We start from the raw sequence: 17,352 nt of genomic DNA, 5'->3' as shown, positions 1-17,352 counted from the left end.
CTGAAACAGCAGTTTTTGTCTGATGAAAATAAGAAAGCAGACAATACCAAATGAGGTTTCAGACAAGCAGACAGCCTATCGTGTGATCTCTTTAATATCCTGCTGGAGAAGATTATACGAGATGCAGATGTGAATAAATATGGCACACTAATCACAAGAGAGCACATGCTACTTGCCTATGCGGACGACATCGACATCAGAGGCCGGTCACCGGAAGTAGTAACTGCTGCCTTTGAAAAAATCGAAAGAGAGTCAGTGAAAATGATGGGTCTGGCAGTAAATGGAGATAAGACGAAATGGATGGTTTCAACTCACAAAATGCCTTGTACAACCGAGCAGATAAAGAAAATGGAGAAAGTTGGGAACCACAACTTTGAGACAGTCAGTAACTTTATCTACCTCGGAACCACCGTAACCAAAACGAATGACGCCATTTTTGAGATAAAGCGAAAAATAATACTGGCTTATAGATGATACTTTGGACTAAATAAGCAGTTTAGAAACAGAGCCACCTCTCGACAGACGAAGATTACACTATACAATACACTGATACTACCCGTATTGTTATATGTTTCTGAGGCATGGGTACTTGTGCAAGCAGATGAGGCAGTGCTTGGAGTATTTGAGAGAAAGATTCTTCGTAAAATATATGGACCCGTTTGCGTTAATGGAGAATATAGGCGACGTATGAACCACGAGCTGTATGACGACGATAGCGTAGTTATACACATCAAAATACAACGGCTGCGTTGGCTAGGTCATGTTGTCGGAATGGATGAAGAAGCTCCATCAAAGAAGTCTTTTGAAGGCAAACACGGTGGTACACCCAAACCGAATGGAAAGATCCAATGGTGGGAGACACCTCGAAACTTGGTGTCAGGGATTTTAGAATGAGCGCAGAAGGTCGAGGCGCTTGGAATGCTATTATACGTTCGGCTAATGGAACAAATGTTCTGTCATAGCCAATTAAAGTAAAGTAAGATATTACTGCAATTAATTTACAAAATCTGCTGTTTTGATTACACAAGTCTGCTAAAAAAAAAGTTTTATGATACTTTCTATGATTGCCTGCTGCTTGTTTTGATTTCTTTAGGCATTTTTTAGAACTTTCTTAGAAATGTTGTTGGAAGAGATGCTTTTAATTTGCGGAATATTACTGTAAAGAAGCTACCTGATCCATCCATTGGTATACATTTCGAAATGTGACTGAGATACCTCGCATTTTTTGTTATTGCTCTATTGATGTGTACATGGATGGCATGGCCTTTTGTTTCTAAATTAAAAGAAAAAAGATTATGGAAAATTGTAATTATAAACCTCCACTGAGATACACATTTGCGTGTGTTCTATTTTTTCCAACATCCCTTTCATAATTAAGCAGCAGTCATTTTCAGCAAACAAAAGACTTTTCAGCAGTAAGCCTGCAACTCCGAAATTGCAGTACTACAGCTGCAATAGCAGAATTACTGCTACAATAGCAACAAAATTAACTACTAATATTCAGCAGACAGTGTTTGCTATTTTCAGCAAACTTTTTTTTATGAGTGTAGTATTAGATTAAGTCTATAACAGTGATGGGCACACTAACATCGTTGAAAAAATAAAATTTGTTTGTGTGAGGGGAAGCATAACCCGAACAATCAACTAAGTGTTGAAACTCTGTAAAATAACAACAATGCGTTAAGCGAACAAGGCCACACGAAGTTGCTCACAATGTACGAGTGCTACTGTTCGCTGTTCTTATGCCCACAGGCATTTAAATTTACGTGCGCTTGTGTGTTGTTGCCCATCTATGGTCTATAACCACTGTGTGTTGCCCGGAAATATGTTGCATCTATTGTGTGTCCGTTCGCCATACAGTTCTTCTCCGCAATCTAATGAGAGCAAACATGTTTTTAACACAGAATATCTCACTCCGAACACCGAGTTACATGAAACACCACTCTGTCTGAGCATGGACCAATAATTGTAAACATTGACTAGACTCAAACACCTGAGATTGCCGACAATTTAATAAAATCGTTAATTATTTCTCTACTTTTGTTTTTTGGTTTCCCAAATAGTTGCCAAGAGGCCTTATATTAAAGCCAAAGAGAATCACATACCACATCGCAGTAAAGATTATCGTAACACTGAGCGACCCACCGCAGATCTTGGGGCTGTCAAGAGATCGAAAAAGCAAACACGCTTCGTATTGCCCTCGAATCGTCGTAGCTGGTCCGAGAGTGATTTGTTGCAAGAAATCGACAAGGAACTGAAATTGGCCAAAGGATTTCTCTTTCAAGATGGTGGGTGAGAAACATACAACAAACCTTCTCGCATATGATCATCCCCCAGCCCCTTAAAGAAACGCTTGAAATCCCATGCCCTTCAAACTCAGTTGGCTTAAAATGTCATGATGTAAATTTACTCAAAGTAATTTTCTAAATTTCTCCTTCAACTCCGAACGATCGATAAAAAATCCATTGCTTCCGTGGAATTTCCAAAAAATTTATCATGAGTGACATTTTAAACCTCTTCAAAGCTTAACTGAGAATTTGATTCCCTTTTTGATTTTAATCAGAACAAAAATGACTGAATTCTAACAAAAAATAATTGGCAACTTTCAAAACCCCACTTAGATCCAAAAAGCAATTTTTTTGCATAGCTGTCGCTAACCTTTCTTCATTTTCATAATTAAATCTTTTAGTGTGTGTGTGTGTGTGTTCAAGTGAGAGTGGTAAGTTTGTTTTTTAAGCCGTAGACAATTAAGTTTTCATAGCCACCACCATGTGATAGGGGGCGCATCTCAGATCGCAAATCTCACCATATTTGAATACAGTTGGCATATTCGTTGCAGTTTCGTTATGATTCTCATAGCGTTTTCTCGTTTCTATGACAACAACGAAACCCATTGAAGCAGAATGGAAAAAGGTTTTAGGAATCAAAATCCGCTTAAAGAACTTGATAGTGTGTTTTCGGATGTCTCTTCTGGAAGATGTTACAGTTCGACAGCAGCAGCTTTGTCAAGTAAGCGTGTATCTGTCTACCAGCTTGGCATCTATTGTAGCGAAAAATACCATTTGAGAAAGGATAGAGACAACTCTTTGAAATTTTAAATGGTTAACGCCGAGATGTTATCGAGAACATGTGCAAAATATCAAGGCTCTATGTGGTCCAGCCGCCTCTTAGCAGATCCTTAAAGTTGCCGAGGTGGCATTTCGAAAATTTGTTCGGGCTGCCTTATCTTCCTTTGCGGTGCGGTCTTCACATCTCTTTTTTTGTGGATGGTGCTCCAAATTCCTGCAAATTTCATATACCCTCCACCATGGACCGCATCTGTCTAGTTCTTTTCCCGGTATCTCTTTTTAGGCAAACATATGATAAAAGAAAAAAATTGCTATGATATTGGAGCTATATCAACTTGCGCCCTTTAGGGGCTCAAGAAGTAAAATAGGGAGATCGGTTTATATGGGAGCTGTATCAGGCTATAGACCGATTCAGACCATAAGAAAATTTCAGAAAATTTCAGACAAATCGGATTATAATTGCGGCCTCTAGAGACTCCAGATCCCAGATCGGTTTATATGGCAGCTATATCAGGTTATGAACCAATTAAAACAATATTTGACACAAATGTTGAAAGTCATAACAAAATATTTCTTCATAACAAAAAATTCAGCCAAATCGGATAAGAATTGCGTTCTCTAGTGACTTAAGAAGTCAAGATTCAAGATCGGTTTATATGGCACCTATATCAGTTTATGGACCGATTTAAACCACACTTAGTAACGTTATTGGAAATCTTAACAAAACACCTCATGCAAAATTTCAGTCAAATCGGATAGGAATTGCGCCCTCTAGAGGCTCACGAAGTCAAGACAAATCGGTTTATATGACAGCTATATCAGGTTATGAACCGATTTCAAACACACTTAGCACAGTTATTGGAAATGATAATAAAACACCTCATGCTAATTTTCAGCCAAATCGAGTGAGAATTGCGCCCTCTAGTGGCTCAACAAGTCAAGATCCATGATCGGTTTATATGGCAGCTTTATCAAAACATGGACCTATATGGCCCATTTACAATCCCAACCGACCTACACTAATAAGAAGTATTCGTGCAAAATTTCAAGCGGCAAGCTTTACTCCTTCGAAAGTTAGTGTGCTTTCGACCGACAGACGGACATGGCTAGATCGACTTAAAATGTCATGACGATCAAGAATTCTGGGGTCACAGAGGAAAATTTCGTGGAGTTACAAACAGAATAATGAAATCAGTATAACCCCATCCTATGGTGGAGGGTATACAAATTTAAAAAATAACATTTTTTACATATTTTGGTCAAAAAAAGTATTTTCCTTAATTAGTATTTATTGAAAAAAAGTTGCTAAAACACCTTAACTTTTTTTGTTCTTTTGTAAAGAGAACATATCGTAGAGGCGTTTTAAAAAATGGAAAATGGAACCCTCGAATTCTCAAAATGGAAAGCCCAGATACCCTATTCGGGCTAATTTTTTTTAACTTCATATGTCCCAAACAATATTCGTAGCCTACGCAGCAAATTCGCTAAAACATAATGTCGACATTAAAACAATTTTTACCAAAATGGTTATTTTTGTAAAAGAATTCGGGCTGAATTTATTTTTTAAGACACTTATATACATATTTATATTTTGCACATGATCTCGATAATACCTCAGCTTTGACCATTTCAAATTTGAAACAGTCCTCAAATGGCAAATTTTTTACTATTTTTTTTTTTTTTCGTTTCTATCCCACTGCGCGACGTGCCGCAATGCGACACCTCCTTGGGAAGAAGTTTCTTCACGGCTTCTATGCATACCTCACAAATGTCGCCAGCATTAGACGAGAAGATTACTTAAAATTAAAGACTTATGCCTTGAAGAAAGATACTATCTTTAAATAGAAGTCACTATATACAAACGTACTTCGAATTAGGCCGACTAAATTTCATTTTACTTCACAAAAGACTCTCAATATTTTCATTGTAGAAAAATCCTATTATATGAATTAACATCTTTTCGTTTCAATTATGCATGTTTAAGGACATTCCTATTTCGGTTTCGTTTACTACAGTGCCATGTAAAGATATGTGGATGATTTTTTGTCTCTAATACTAAGATTAGGTCCATATTCTAGTTAAAAAAAATTTTGTTGTTTATCTGTGGAACAAATCTTTAAAGTTGGGACAACATTTTTCTCAGTACACAAACGAGCGGATGCTCTTGCTTTACGAGCGTGGCGCCTACCACGCCCGTGCGGAACCGCTCTCATAGCCTTTTCATATCCTCGGCACACTATAGGTATTCGCCACCAGATTCTCTCCCTTGTTGACTAAGTGCGATCCGACTGGAGTTGTCTATAATGATTAGTTAAAGATATTAGTTAGTTAACAATGTTAATATTTTGTGGAGTTTTAAAATAAATATAATTTAATCATGCCAAGTACTGTTCATTGTGGTAGCTGCCAGTTGCTTTCGCTTGTTCCTGGTGAATATCTGTTACTGACCTCTCTCTGATGCCTTCCCCTTCGTTTTTATGCACCCATAACTGTAAGGCACAGAAATATACATTTTAAGGAAGGTGCATGGTATTTTGCATTGACCTCGGTGTAGCTATGGTTTAAATACAAAGTTAGGTTTTCCAACAGCTTCTGAAATAAATATAGTCAATTATAATTGTTCTATCCACATTGCATTCTACAACGATAACTCGTAGTATTTAACTCAAAGCGACCGTTATTTCTTCTCACACATAATCGAACACAACTAACATAATCTTGTGGCACCAGTCCATATTGAAAATCTAACAGCGACTGAAAAGAAAAAATTTTGTAATTCAATTCGTACAATTTGTGTATATTTCATGGTACATTTGCTTATCCACCTCAAAATACCTGAGAAACAACTTTTTTGTTTCAAAATAAAAAGGAAAATGTGGAACTAATTCAGAGAATTCACCACGACCGAGACAAAGCTATGGAAAGACGAAATGTTCCCTTATACAAAAGCTAACAGTAGTGGGTAAAATTATCGCCATCGGAAGTTCTATTACTCTAACGAGCTTTTGCGCATAACAATGACCTATGTTCTCTAATGTTGTAGGTATGACATTTACATATGCTATTAATTTGCTAACGTGAGATGATACAAAAATCTATTTCAACGTAGATCTTACGCTAAAATATACAAAAGACCAACATGTCACAAACATTTAAAGCATTAAATATTTGTTGCAAACACGACACGCGATATAAGAAATTATTATTTTAAAAAAGACTTTTATTTAAATAGTAACTTGCAAATGAATCGTTCAACTCAATGTTAGTAAGGGGAACTAAGTAAAATCAGGGAATTTTAAAACACAAACTCAGGGGGGGGGAGGGGGGGGGGAAACAAATGCCACAGTCGACATCCCTATTTTAAGAGTGCTGAGAATAAGTAAAAGTTCTGTGATCATTTCTCTTAAAAGCTCTAGGAACGATTCTCTCCTCTCAAAACAAAAACAAATTTTGTATCCAGCACTGATACAATCGTTGCGGACCAAAACGCACATACATCCATGCATGTGAGTATGTTGTATGTAAGTACATATGTACACATGAACAACATAAATGCCTTCGTTTTTCATCGCGTCATTTGGGGCAGTGGGTAAAATAAATGTTGGATGGGTGGGTGGAGGATGTATGGATGAACAGCTGCCTCTCGCGTTCATTATTACTTTTACTCTTTCTCTCTCTCGGACACGTTCGCTCGTGACACCACCACTTGTTTATCGTTGAGATCAAGCAAAGGCGAAGTAGAAAGAACAAAACCAACAAAATATACCCCAAAAAATAATGGGCGATGAGGACGGCAACCATCGAACCAACCTTCTTTGTTTACATTATGATATTCTTTACTTTTTTGTTTTGTCTTTTAATTTTTGTTTTTGTTTTTTTTTTATTGTGAGAGGGGTTAAAGCAAAGGGATACTTGTGTTTGCCGTTCCTTGGCATAGGGAGATTGATGAGAATCAGTTTGTTATGCAAACTGTGGCAACGATTCACTTCTTTTTTATTTTTCTCAAATCTGATTGCGAATGATGGTCGGGAGAAGATGCTAAATCTTCTAGAGCGTCAGCCGCGGTGGCGGTGGTGGTGGTGGTCGTGGGGACTGCCACTGACGATTGTGGTGAAATTAACATAATTTTCTTGAACATTTTCAAAACAAAAGTACGCGCGGACCAACGAGTTGAGTTTCGGACGTAAAAGCGTACAGAGTGTTATTTTGCAGGTTCCTTTCTTTGGCGGCGCGTTGTTTTTTTCTTGTTGTTGTTGGTCGTGTGTGTGCGTGTGATCTGCTTATTGAAATATGGGACAGGGTTAGTTGAGAACAAACGAACAAACATGGGAGCATGGTGCATTCAGAACATCCATTAGCGCAGGGTGCACAAACACAGCCACTTTGAATAGTTGTTGATTTTGATGCTGTGTGCAGCCACATTAACAAATCTTCTGAGTGTGTCAATGCGGCCATTAAAAAAAAAATAAAAATATAAAAGAAAAAAGAAAAAATACCAAAATAAAACAAAACTCAAAACATAAGAACTATTGGAAAGAAAGTCTATTTTGTGTTGAAATCTCAAGTGGACACCCAATTTTGAAAGGAGAAAGAAACTTATTGTAATGAAACGCCGTCTATCTTTGGTAATTTTTTTTTGCAGAAAAAGCCCAATCCCCCAGCATGTTTGCACCGAAATTCAAGGCGAAGGCTCCCTCTGGATCAGGTAAATAGACATTCGATTACTCATCATCTGTGGATGTTACCGCTGCCAACAACGACAAAAACAACATGGTGTTTGTTTGTTGGCAATGCGAATGTCATTATCATCATCATTTGTGATTGTTGTCTGTCCGTGATGGTGTTTTATTCAATGTCAGTGCCAGTTTTCGAATCTTTTGATTTCGAAGACAAAATCATTGTGGATGTTTGATTTCTATCGTCGTTGTCCCTTCGTCACCCTCGCAAATGTTTTCTGTCCCTGCACTCTCCATGGGATGTCATCATCATCTGTGTTGGCGTAGGCATTTTTTTTCGCATATTGTGGTAAAATTTTTTATTTAGTTTTTGGCATCTGTAGGGGGCTTTGGCCTTTGGAACCTCTGAATTTGCATATCTTCAAATGAACGAGAAACATTGCTCCAAACCCATTAACATTGGAATGCTGGACTCAAGATGTGTCTTCTAAAAGTTTTGTTACACCTCGTACCCAGCGTTGCTGTTACTGTTGTTGTTGTTGTTGTCTTGTTTTGATTTTCTTTATTTTAAGTTGGTTGGTTGGTAGGCAGGAGCGGGAACTGGCTTGTGGCGGAAATTGTGTTGTAGGCTTCTATTTTTAGTCTTAATCGTTTTCATTTTCAATTCGTTTCGGAAAATGTACGATTACGTACCTACGTCTGTCTGTCTGTGGGTGTATCTGTGTGTATGTGCCTCCCTCACATGTGTGTATGAATGAATGTGGATCCTCCGAACATTGAAATTTGTTTATTGTCTTAAATTTATTTAGTGCTTCGTTGTTGTTGCTGTTACTGGTGTTTAAGCTTTTCGCATTTTTATTTATAAAAAAAAACAACACATACACACACGCACACAATTATTGAGTTGGTGTTGTTGTTGTTGCTGTTTTCGCTGTTGAATAATCTCCAGCATTTGATAATGATGATGTCGATGCTGCCCATGCCATGATGCTGACCATGCCATGAACGAGATACTGACGTTCGTCTCTCGCCAACCAACCCCACGGTACGGTGGGAAAAAACGCTCCATAACTCAATAAATAAAATTTGTCCATATGCCAATCATGCGGCAGCAAAGCAACACAATAAATCTGAGGTGCTATTAAATGTGACGGACTGATTAGATCATTCATAAAAGAGAACATCCCCGCTTTTATGACAGTTCGCTGTAGTTTGAATGCCAACGACGAATGGGCCACCAAACAAGACGTTCAACAGCAATTTTTGTTTTCCTCTTCCATACGGTGTAGGATATTTTTAGCTTATTGATCGATGTTGAAAGAACAAAGCGAAACGCAGGTGTCAATGGACATATCGATGAAATGGTCTCTTCTCGAATCAAACTCATTTAGTACTTTCGCTTGAGTATACAATAATGGAGGTTATTCCTCAGCTGAAATCGTAAATAAAATCTTGCTTATATGACACATTGAAAACAAATCTTTTATCATACACTTTCTTAGTTACCTTTTATGGAGGCATAACTTTTAGCATGTACTTGTAAACGCCTAAAGAAGGGAAGAGATAAGACCAGCCTTATTGCGTTTGTCAGTCTTTCTATGTCTTCATGTAATCATCTTAAATGTAGCATTTACAACTTTCATTGTTAGACTCTCATGAAGGTGGTCACCGTATAGCATTTGCGCCAATTCTCATTAAAAATAGCTTAAATAAAGACATATGATTATCTTTTGTAATTCTGCTATCTAAGCTGATAAAATGGTTGCTTGCTAGTTCTTATGCAACAACAGACCATGGTGCGTATGCTGTATATTAATTGTCATAGGTTTCATTATGTCGATTGGCAATCTGCAATTCCCATTCAAAGAGGCCACAAAGTGCCTTTGGTGGTACATCATTACATTATGTCCTTGTATTAGTCTATATCAAATTTGAACTTTTTCGCTAGCACTAGTGGGGAGGGCCACTACCAAAGTGTATTGGCGTTATCGCCAATCCATTTTATGCCAAATTTTTGTTTACAACACAGACAACATCAGCAAAGTAAACGACCATAGCAATAGGGGATCTGCTAAATATAAACTTTATGCCTTCATGCCTGCTGATTTCGAATCCTGACGAGAACATCAGAAAAACTTTTCAGCGGTGGTTATCCCCTCCTAATGCTGGCGACATTTGTGAGGTACTACGGCATGTAAAAACGTTTCTCCAAAAAAAAGAGCTCCCTTATAATTGAGCTTAAACTTGAATCGGACAGCACTCACTGATATGTGAGAAGTTACTTCCATTTCTTAATGGAGTATTCATGGGCAAATTTGCAGCATTTGCAAACTTTGTTGTAAATAGAAAATATCATAGGCTGCATTGGAGGTATTGTAGAAGGAAAAATATCCTTATATTCTAAGAGCTATCAGTATATATTTATGTCTCTTGAATATATACCAGTTTTATTGAAAAAGATATCTGAAGGGAATTTGTCTTCAGGTGAAGTGGGGAACAAACTTATTTCGGAGAACTTCAGTATAGACCAATTCGATTAGTCTCTGATAGGAAGTTGAAGTGAATGTGCGTGACACTTTCGAGAGCATACAAACATGTCTCTCAGATTTTGATCACAATGTAGAAGAGCCTCAGACCTAAAAAGGTGGCTAAAACCTAAAATAATACTCTGGCAAAATCGCATGTTAAAAGAAGCATACGCACTGGATGCGTAAGCCGAGTTATGTTTCCATTTAGCCAAACACAACACAGCTCTATAAAGCTCAAAGAAAGCTTTTAACTTAATGACAAGGGACCTTTTTTGAACTGCGCACTATGGGCAAAATGGCCGATTTAGCGCCTCAAAACTTGTGGAGCTTAGGATAATTTTTTTTTTGGTTTGGTAATAATTTTTTTTATTGAGAATATATTTAGCTACAATAAAAACCCCAAAAAAAACTTTTTTATTTTTTTTATATTTTTGGCTATTTGGTTTTTTTTGTGAAAGTGCAACAATTTTAATACATACCAGCGTAGGAAGGGGGTATACAAGTCTAGTCATTCCATTTGCAACACCTCGATATATTAATCTATGACCCTATAAAGTGCATATATTCTTGATCTTTTTATACCCACCACTGTAGGATAGGGGGTATATTCGATATAACGATGTCCGTGTGTCTGTCCGTCCGTCCGTCTGTTGTAATCACTCTTTTAACCGATTTCTCTGAAATTTGAAACATTGAGTAGTTTTACGCCTCCTAACATAGGACGCAAATGTGGTTCAGATCAGGCTATATTTAGATATAGCTGCCATATAGACGGATCTGCCCATAAAGAGTCTGAAGCCCATAAAAGCTCTATTTATTACCTGAAATTCGTCCCAAATATAGTTCGGGTCGGACTATATTTAGATATAGCTGCCATACAGATCGATATCCCGATAAAGGGTCCGAAGAGAATAAAAGCTTTGTTTTTATCCGATTTCGCTGAAATTTGAAACAGTAAGTAGTTTTAGGCCACCCACCATCCGACCCAAATATGTTAAAGATCGGACTGTATTTAGATATAGCTGTCGTATAGACCGATGTCCCGATTAAGCGTCTAAAGCTTATAGAAGTTTTTTTTATTACCCGATTTTTGATACTCTAAGTCATTCTAGCTTCCGTCTGTCTGCCGTAATCACGATTAAGGTCAAACGAATAAAGCTAGCCACTTAAAACATTGCAAAGATACTTCTAATTAATGCAGGTCATTGGAAATTGCAAATGGACCATATCGGTTCAGATCTGGATATAGCCCCATGTAAACCGATCCATCGATTTGACTTCTTGAGCTCTTAAAGGGCACAAGTATTATGCGATTTGGCTTTAATTTTGGACAATGTCTTCTCCTAGACCTCCTACATTTGTGCCAAGTAAGGTCTGGATCAGTCGATAGCACAGTTTTTTAAATAATTTTGTTTTTTTTTAAGTTAATACATACCCTCTCAATGGAAACACAAATTTTTGTTTAATTAGTTGACACAAACTCAAATTTATAACCCGTTTGATTACGCAAAAAAAAAACAGGTGGCAACGCTTAGTATGCACCAGCTGAAACACATGTTGGGTTTGACAGCATACAGGTGTTCTACTGGACCAAATCAAAATATAAACTTGATGTTCTCACCGGGAGTTGAACCCAGGGGTACAGCGATATAAGTGGACATTCCTTTTATTGTTGTAATTGATTTACATGGACAATTTCATCAAAATTTTATAAAAACAATATTTATGTAAAAAAAAGGTTTTAAAGTAATTTAAAAAAAAAAAAAAGTTCTTCAAATTTTGTTTATTTTTTTTTAATTACGACTCAAATGTGAAATATATGTTAAATTTGGTGTAAAACTGCGCCTAAAGTTCAAACTCGTTATCAAGACCAGTACTTTTGCAACGTGACGTTCGGGGAAACTATTGAGAATATCAAATATTTAAATTTTGTCGAATAAATCAAGTTTTGGTTGCGAATTTCCGTTCTTAGCATTGAATATAAAAACAAAGGCATACCGTGGGCATTCCATTTTTACTTTAAAATCTTTTTTAATCTTTATCGTTAAACAAAAATGTTGCGAGTTGGTTAGGTTAGGTTAGGTAAGAGTGGCAGTCCTTTACAGACACACTTCGACAATTTTAAGCCCATTGTGATGCCACAATAGAGACAGACCAAGGCTTCTGGCGGGAATCGAACTCACGGCCCCTGCACTAGTAATCCAAGAATGCTGCCAACTCGGCTACCGGGGCGTCCGAGTTGGTTACTCTGTTAGAAATTTATTAATTTTTCAATGAAATGGATTTTGCTAAAATTTAAAGTCAAGTGCCAGCAGTTCTCCTTAAAAACTCCAAAGACTATTTCTGTGGTTCTCTCTGAATTATGAAAAGGCCAATTTATCTCGTTTGTTAAAATATTGCGAGCACGAAATGTTTCATGCTAATGACACTATTTTTAGACCACTTTCCCTATTAAAAAGTTTTTTTTTTGTTATCTTAAAAGGACTTCTAGACTTCCTACACATGACACTGTCTGTATCTTTAAAGGACATTGGCGACTGACTCCCTCTTTCGCACAGCATATCGTTACGTGCTTTCACTACACATTGTACTGTGCGAATAGCCACTGATGGGCCACTATGACATCAAGGTGGGTCCCACCTTAGTCATTTTTTTGATTTAAAGACTGCTACAAATTGCCCCGTTTATATGGTCATTTGAATAGCATAAACAGCATAGATGCACATACACATCTACACACATACACATGTATGGAAGTAGCTATGCACAGTGATTGGTTTTCACAGAGCCATCAATGCGGGCCAAACACTCATTCCATGTCCAATATGTTCCATTCTAGAGGATGCCGTGGCAGACGCAACCATACTCAGCTATTATGCGATGGAAGTGAACCTTTGCGTTTTTTGCTGCTGCTGCTGCTGCTTTGACAGTGGCTTGGGATGATTTTCCTAGTTTTGTATTGTCATGAACACACCTTGTCCGCACCTTAAGTGGTGTACGAATGAACGAGCAGACGAAGGAGGCACATTCAACCAATCCACTGGGGTGAGTGGGAGAGTATCGTTCGGTGCCCAAGAATATTCACTCAATCGTACCATTTGGGAACATTTCATGGAACAAACAGCAATTCGGAGAGAAAGGGCAGAAGAAAACAAAACTTTCCGATTGATTTGGTTTAAAATGATGTACGGTGCGATTTTGCGGTTTTAGTTTTACACTCGAAATAAAATGTTAGTTTATATGCGCATAAAAAGATCATATTAGGCTTTCCATGAAAATGATTTAACTACGAAATTTTCTGGCGAAACTTAATAACAATTGTTTATTCCCAAAATAGTTGAAACGAAATTTGTAACTACATTTTCTATTAAATTCTATCAAAACAAATATGAAATTTAAATTTTGACGAAATTTTTCATAGTAATAAATTTAAGACAAAAATTTGTATATATCAAAATATTTCATACAAAATTTTATTTAAACAAATTTCAATGAAATTTACTAAAATTTTTTTTTAAATCAATTTGACCAATTTTTTTGATAAACAAAATTTTAAAGTTTTTATGAAAAAAATGTTGCGCTTCTTTTGTTTAATCACAAAATAAAATAGTTCAAAGAAATTAAATTTTCGTAGGCATTTGTTTGGAAAACAAGCTAGCACAAGATATTCTAAAGAATGAATTTTAAACAAGTTTTTTCAACAAAAATTTCGAAAACTTTAACTAATTTTTAAGAAGTTTTCCATCAAGAAAGGATTGCGGAAATGAAAAACAAATTAAAACATATTCTTTTTTAACGAAATTTCGATGGAAATTTTCCATCTATCAAACTAGATAGTACACCCTGAGCACAGGGAACTTAGAAAAGCTTTCAATGTTGTTATTTCTAAATGGAAGACGAAAAGCTGGACTCAAAAACAAAATCCACCACATGTGTGGTGGTCAAATTGACGTCGGCAGGCGGAGCTTGCCACTTTGACAAAGGAATAAAATGAATGCAAAGGCCATAGAGGGGAGTTGGAGTTTGTTTGAAGAGATATTGCTCAGGGAAAAAGCTTACAGCGAACAGTCTGGTAGTAGTAATTGAGATTTCACATAGGATTTGTGCTTATGATCTCAACTATAAGCACTACAAACAATGGTGCCGATGAGATAAATAAACCCAATTATCGAAACCCGTGGGTTGACATGTGACATGTGTCCTGCCTTGTGTGAGATCTGGCAATTTCTTTTCTTCAAGACTCATTTAACAATCTCTTCTTTGGGTGTTGCATTCGCTTGGTCATAAAGCTCGAATAGAAAAACAATGAAACAGAAATTAACTCGAATGCCGGCCAAGCAGATGAAAAAGACAGTTTATTTTTTTTTTTAAATAATTAAACTTTCGACAAAAATTTTTTTAAAACTTAGTTTAAACAAAAAAATTTTATGACAATGAATTTCCTTTATATTCGTGTGTATTCTATCTAGTGTAAAAAAAGTATATTTGATTAAAGTTCATTCTAAGTTTTATTAAAAATGCATTTACTTTCTTTTAAAAAATCCGCAATTACTTTTTGGGCAACCCAATATAAAAAGAATTGAATATTGGAAAAATGGACATTTTTCATAAAATCAAACATTGACCAAATTTGTTTGAAATCCAATTTCAATAATTTTTTTATGAAAAAAATCTAAAAAATCTATATTTCATATTTGTAATAAAATTCAATACAACTTCCTACAGATGCACAAAATCATGTGTAGTACGGAAGAATTGTAATTTGTCACTGCAAGAATGTGTGATTACACAAAAATACATGCATTAGGATAAGTACAGCTAATAGACAGGGTTGTCGAGCGTGGTTAATGTGGTAATTGTATCATAGATGCGTCTTCGCTATCAATATTTGGCTTAAAATTTTAATTTTCTTTAAGAAGAAATTTTAAAGTCCCATATTCCTTTTTGTTGCCTCAAAAGTGAGTCTTAACTGTTGAACATTTATTCCATTCCTCCTATTTGTCGTCAATATTCACATATATTCAGATTTAAGCCAAAGATCACAAATTTTCCAACCAATCCTTTGGTGAAAGAGTTTTCCTTGGTGGAAGTGTTTTTCTTCTTATTAGGCATGTCTTATCTTAAATGGAAGTTAAAAAGATCCATAACTTGGCGTCTTTTTATTAAAGACACAAATCTTTTAGTGAAGGCAAAAATTACGTTGAAGATTAGGAAATTGACTTTGGAAAAAGCCGACGTCGTACTTAGTTAAAGACAAAGACTAGCCTCACTAATAGGAGTATTTTTAAATATACGATTTCTTTAAGTATCCCATCCATCTGTAAAGTAAAATGATAATCAATCAGCGATCAAAAATCGAAATGGATGCACCATGGTTGCAACTACCCATTTTTTTGGCCAAAACTAAAAACTGGAGATTGACATATTTTTGATTTATTCCAATAGAAAGCATTTCCAAAAGGAGAGAAGCAACAGTTTTTATTAAAAATGATAACAATTTATCGGTCAGGGGTAGGTTGAATTTGTATAGTTTTTCACAAACTTCCTGCCTTTTATGTGCCGAATTATTTGCTTTGATAAACAAACATTTTCCAAAGATGTTTAATACCTTAAAAGTGCCAAAATTTGTTATTTTTGTTCCATAAAATGCCAATTTTGATGAAATTTTGGGTTTTTTTTTTTTGAAAAACTATAACGTGGTTTCAATATGGTTCACCTAGTTTAAACTTTTAATTTAATTTGATTTTAAAAATTTAATATGATACTGTAAAAAACTACAAATTACAGAATCTAAAAGATTCAGCCAACTTTCTTTTATGTGTGATGAAAGAAAATGGTATTAAAAAAAAATTACGCCTCATTTTTCGAGTGTAAATGTGACTATGTGCTACAGTGTTGTTGTTGTTTGTTGTTGTTGGGGAGAGCAACCGGAAGTTAATATAATTATTCAATTTAGGTTGCATTGTGATATCAGCCAACAACAACAGCAACAAACATAGAGTGAACCCAAAAACAGGGTGAAACATACAACAACATCAGTCATCATTTTTGCCCAAAACACAAGACCCCTATCCCCACCTCCACCTCCATCACCTTCACCCGACGACCCCACTCTGCTCTATAACAAACAAGCAAATCGAATTAAGTCGAATCGAATTGTATCGACTCAATTCAATTCAAAACAATTCGAAAAAAAAGAAACATAAAACAAATCGAATCAGCCAAATTGTATTGAAAATTCGATGGAATTCCGATGAATGCTTTCGCTGAATGCGTTCCAAGCAAAACTGTTGTCAAAGGTCTGCTTCAGCTGGACGCGCTTTTTTCTCCACACATTAACAAATGCGATCACCCCATGTGGGGTGGGGGTGCATAGGTGAGTTCTAGAGCCAAGCCAGCCGTCCCATTGTTGGCTCAGACACACAAATGAATTTCGATTTGTTGCGTTCGCCACGGCACTTTTTCTGATTGCTGGTGGGTGCGCTAACGTGGTCGCTCTTATTTCTGCTACAGTAGCTATTGTTGTTGTAGAGAACAAGCCCGTTTTAATCTTTTGTCGATGATTGTTATTGCCATTGTTATGGGGCCCATTAGGGGGCTGTCTAACTGACTGCCGGACTGGCTGGTTGGCAGTGTGTGCTTGGCAAGAACGGCACACTGAAGCCAGCCAGCGAAACCGCTGCCATGCGTAAAGTATTTGTGGCATGCTCGAAAGTTCAGTTGATACTCAACACTTACGGAGTCAGCAGCTCTGATACGGTATTCAGTGAAAACTCAAAAAAAAAAAAAATAAATAAAAACAAACGACAAAGTGTGCCCGCCAAAGCCCAAGGACTCGAAACGAGTAACACCTACCAAGTGAGCAACTATCACTGAACATCTCCTCATGTGCACCCACAATAACAACACCCACCCACCCTCCCACTACCCCTGAGGCACAAAGATGTGGAAATAAACACCAACCAATTAACAACAACAAGTGTACAAATGTTGCAGGAAGCTCATCCCACAGCAACCAGACTAACAAGCAAAAAAAAAACCCTTCCCCCCAAAAGCCAAAGACACCCGGTGCAAAAACAT

General features: G+C 36.6%; 1 protein-coding gene and 1 long non-coding RNA gene across 32 annotated transcripts in view; one reads left to right on the top strand and one right to left on the bottom strand.

Moving 5' to 3' along the window:
* Window positions 1-17,352, top strand: part of LOC106084566 (vinexin) — a 96,882-nt gene that overhangs the window by 34,740 nt on the left and 44,790 nt on the right. For 19 of the 30 annotated variants that reach the window (XM_013248343.2, XM_013248342.2, XM_013248321.2 and 16 more), the window contains 2 exons: window positions 2,064-2,288; window positions 7,711-7,773. The exons of 3 other annotated variants lie outside the window; for them this stretch is intronic. In XM_013248343.2, the coding sequence (XP_013103797.2) occupies window positions 2,064-2,288; window positions 7,711-7,773 (288 nt within the window). Of the gene's footprint in view, window positions 1-2,063; window positions 2,289-7,141; window positions 7,369-7,710; window positions 7,774-17,352 lie in introns of those variants that run through there. 8 more of the 30 variants (XM_059368940.1, XM_059368939.1, XM_059368937.1 and 5 more) reach the window with 4 other exon arrangements.
* The window catches only part of LOC106084569 (uncharacterized), a 33,359-nt gene continuing 20,354 nt past the window's right edge, over window positions 4,348-17,352 (bottom strand). Inside the window, exons 2-4 of one of the 2 annotated variants that reach the window (XR_001220830.2) lie at window positions 5,720-5,822; window positions 5,517-5,660; window positions 4,348-5,366 (exon numbers count right to left, since the gene is read on the bottom strand). This is a non-coding gene — a long non-coding RNA (uncharacterized LOC106084569). Of the gene's footprint in view, window positions 5,661-5,719; window positions 5,823-17,352 lie in introns of both variants that reach the window. The other variant, XR_009398339.1, reaches the window with a different exon arrangement.

The sequence above is a fragment of the Stomoxys calcitrans genome, chromosome 5 (assembly GCF_963082655.1).
Source record: "Stomoxys calcitrans chromosome 5, idStoCalc2.1, whole genome shotgun sequence".
NCBI lineage: Eukaryota > Metazoa > Arthropoda > Insecta > Diptera > Muscidae > Stomoxys > Stomoxys calcitrans.
The sequence above is the reverse complement of the archived record's forward strand: the minus strand, read 5'-3'. Positions and strand labels throughout refer to the sequence as shown.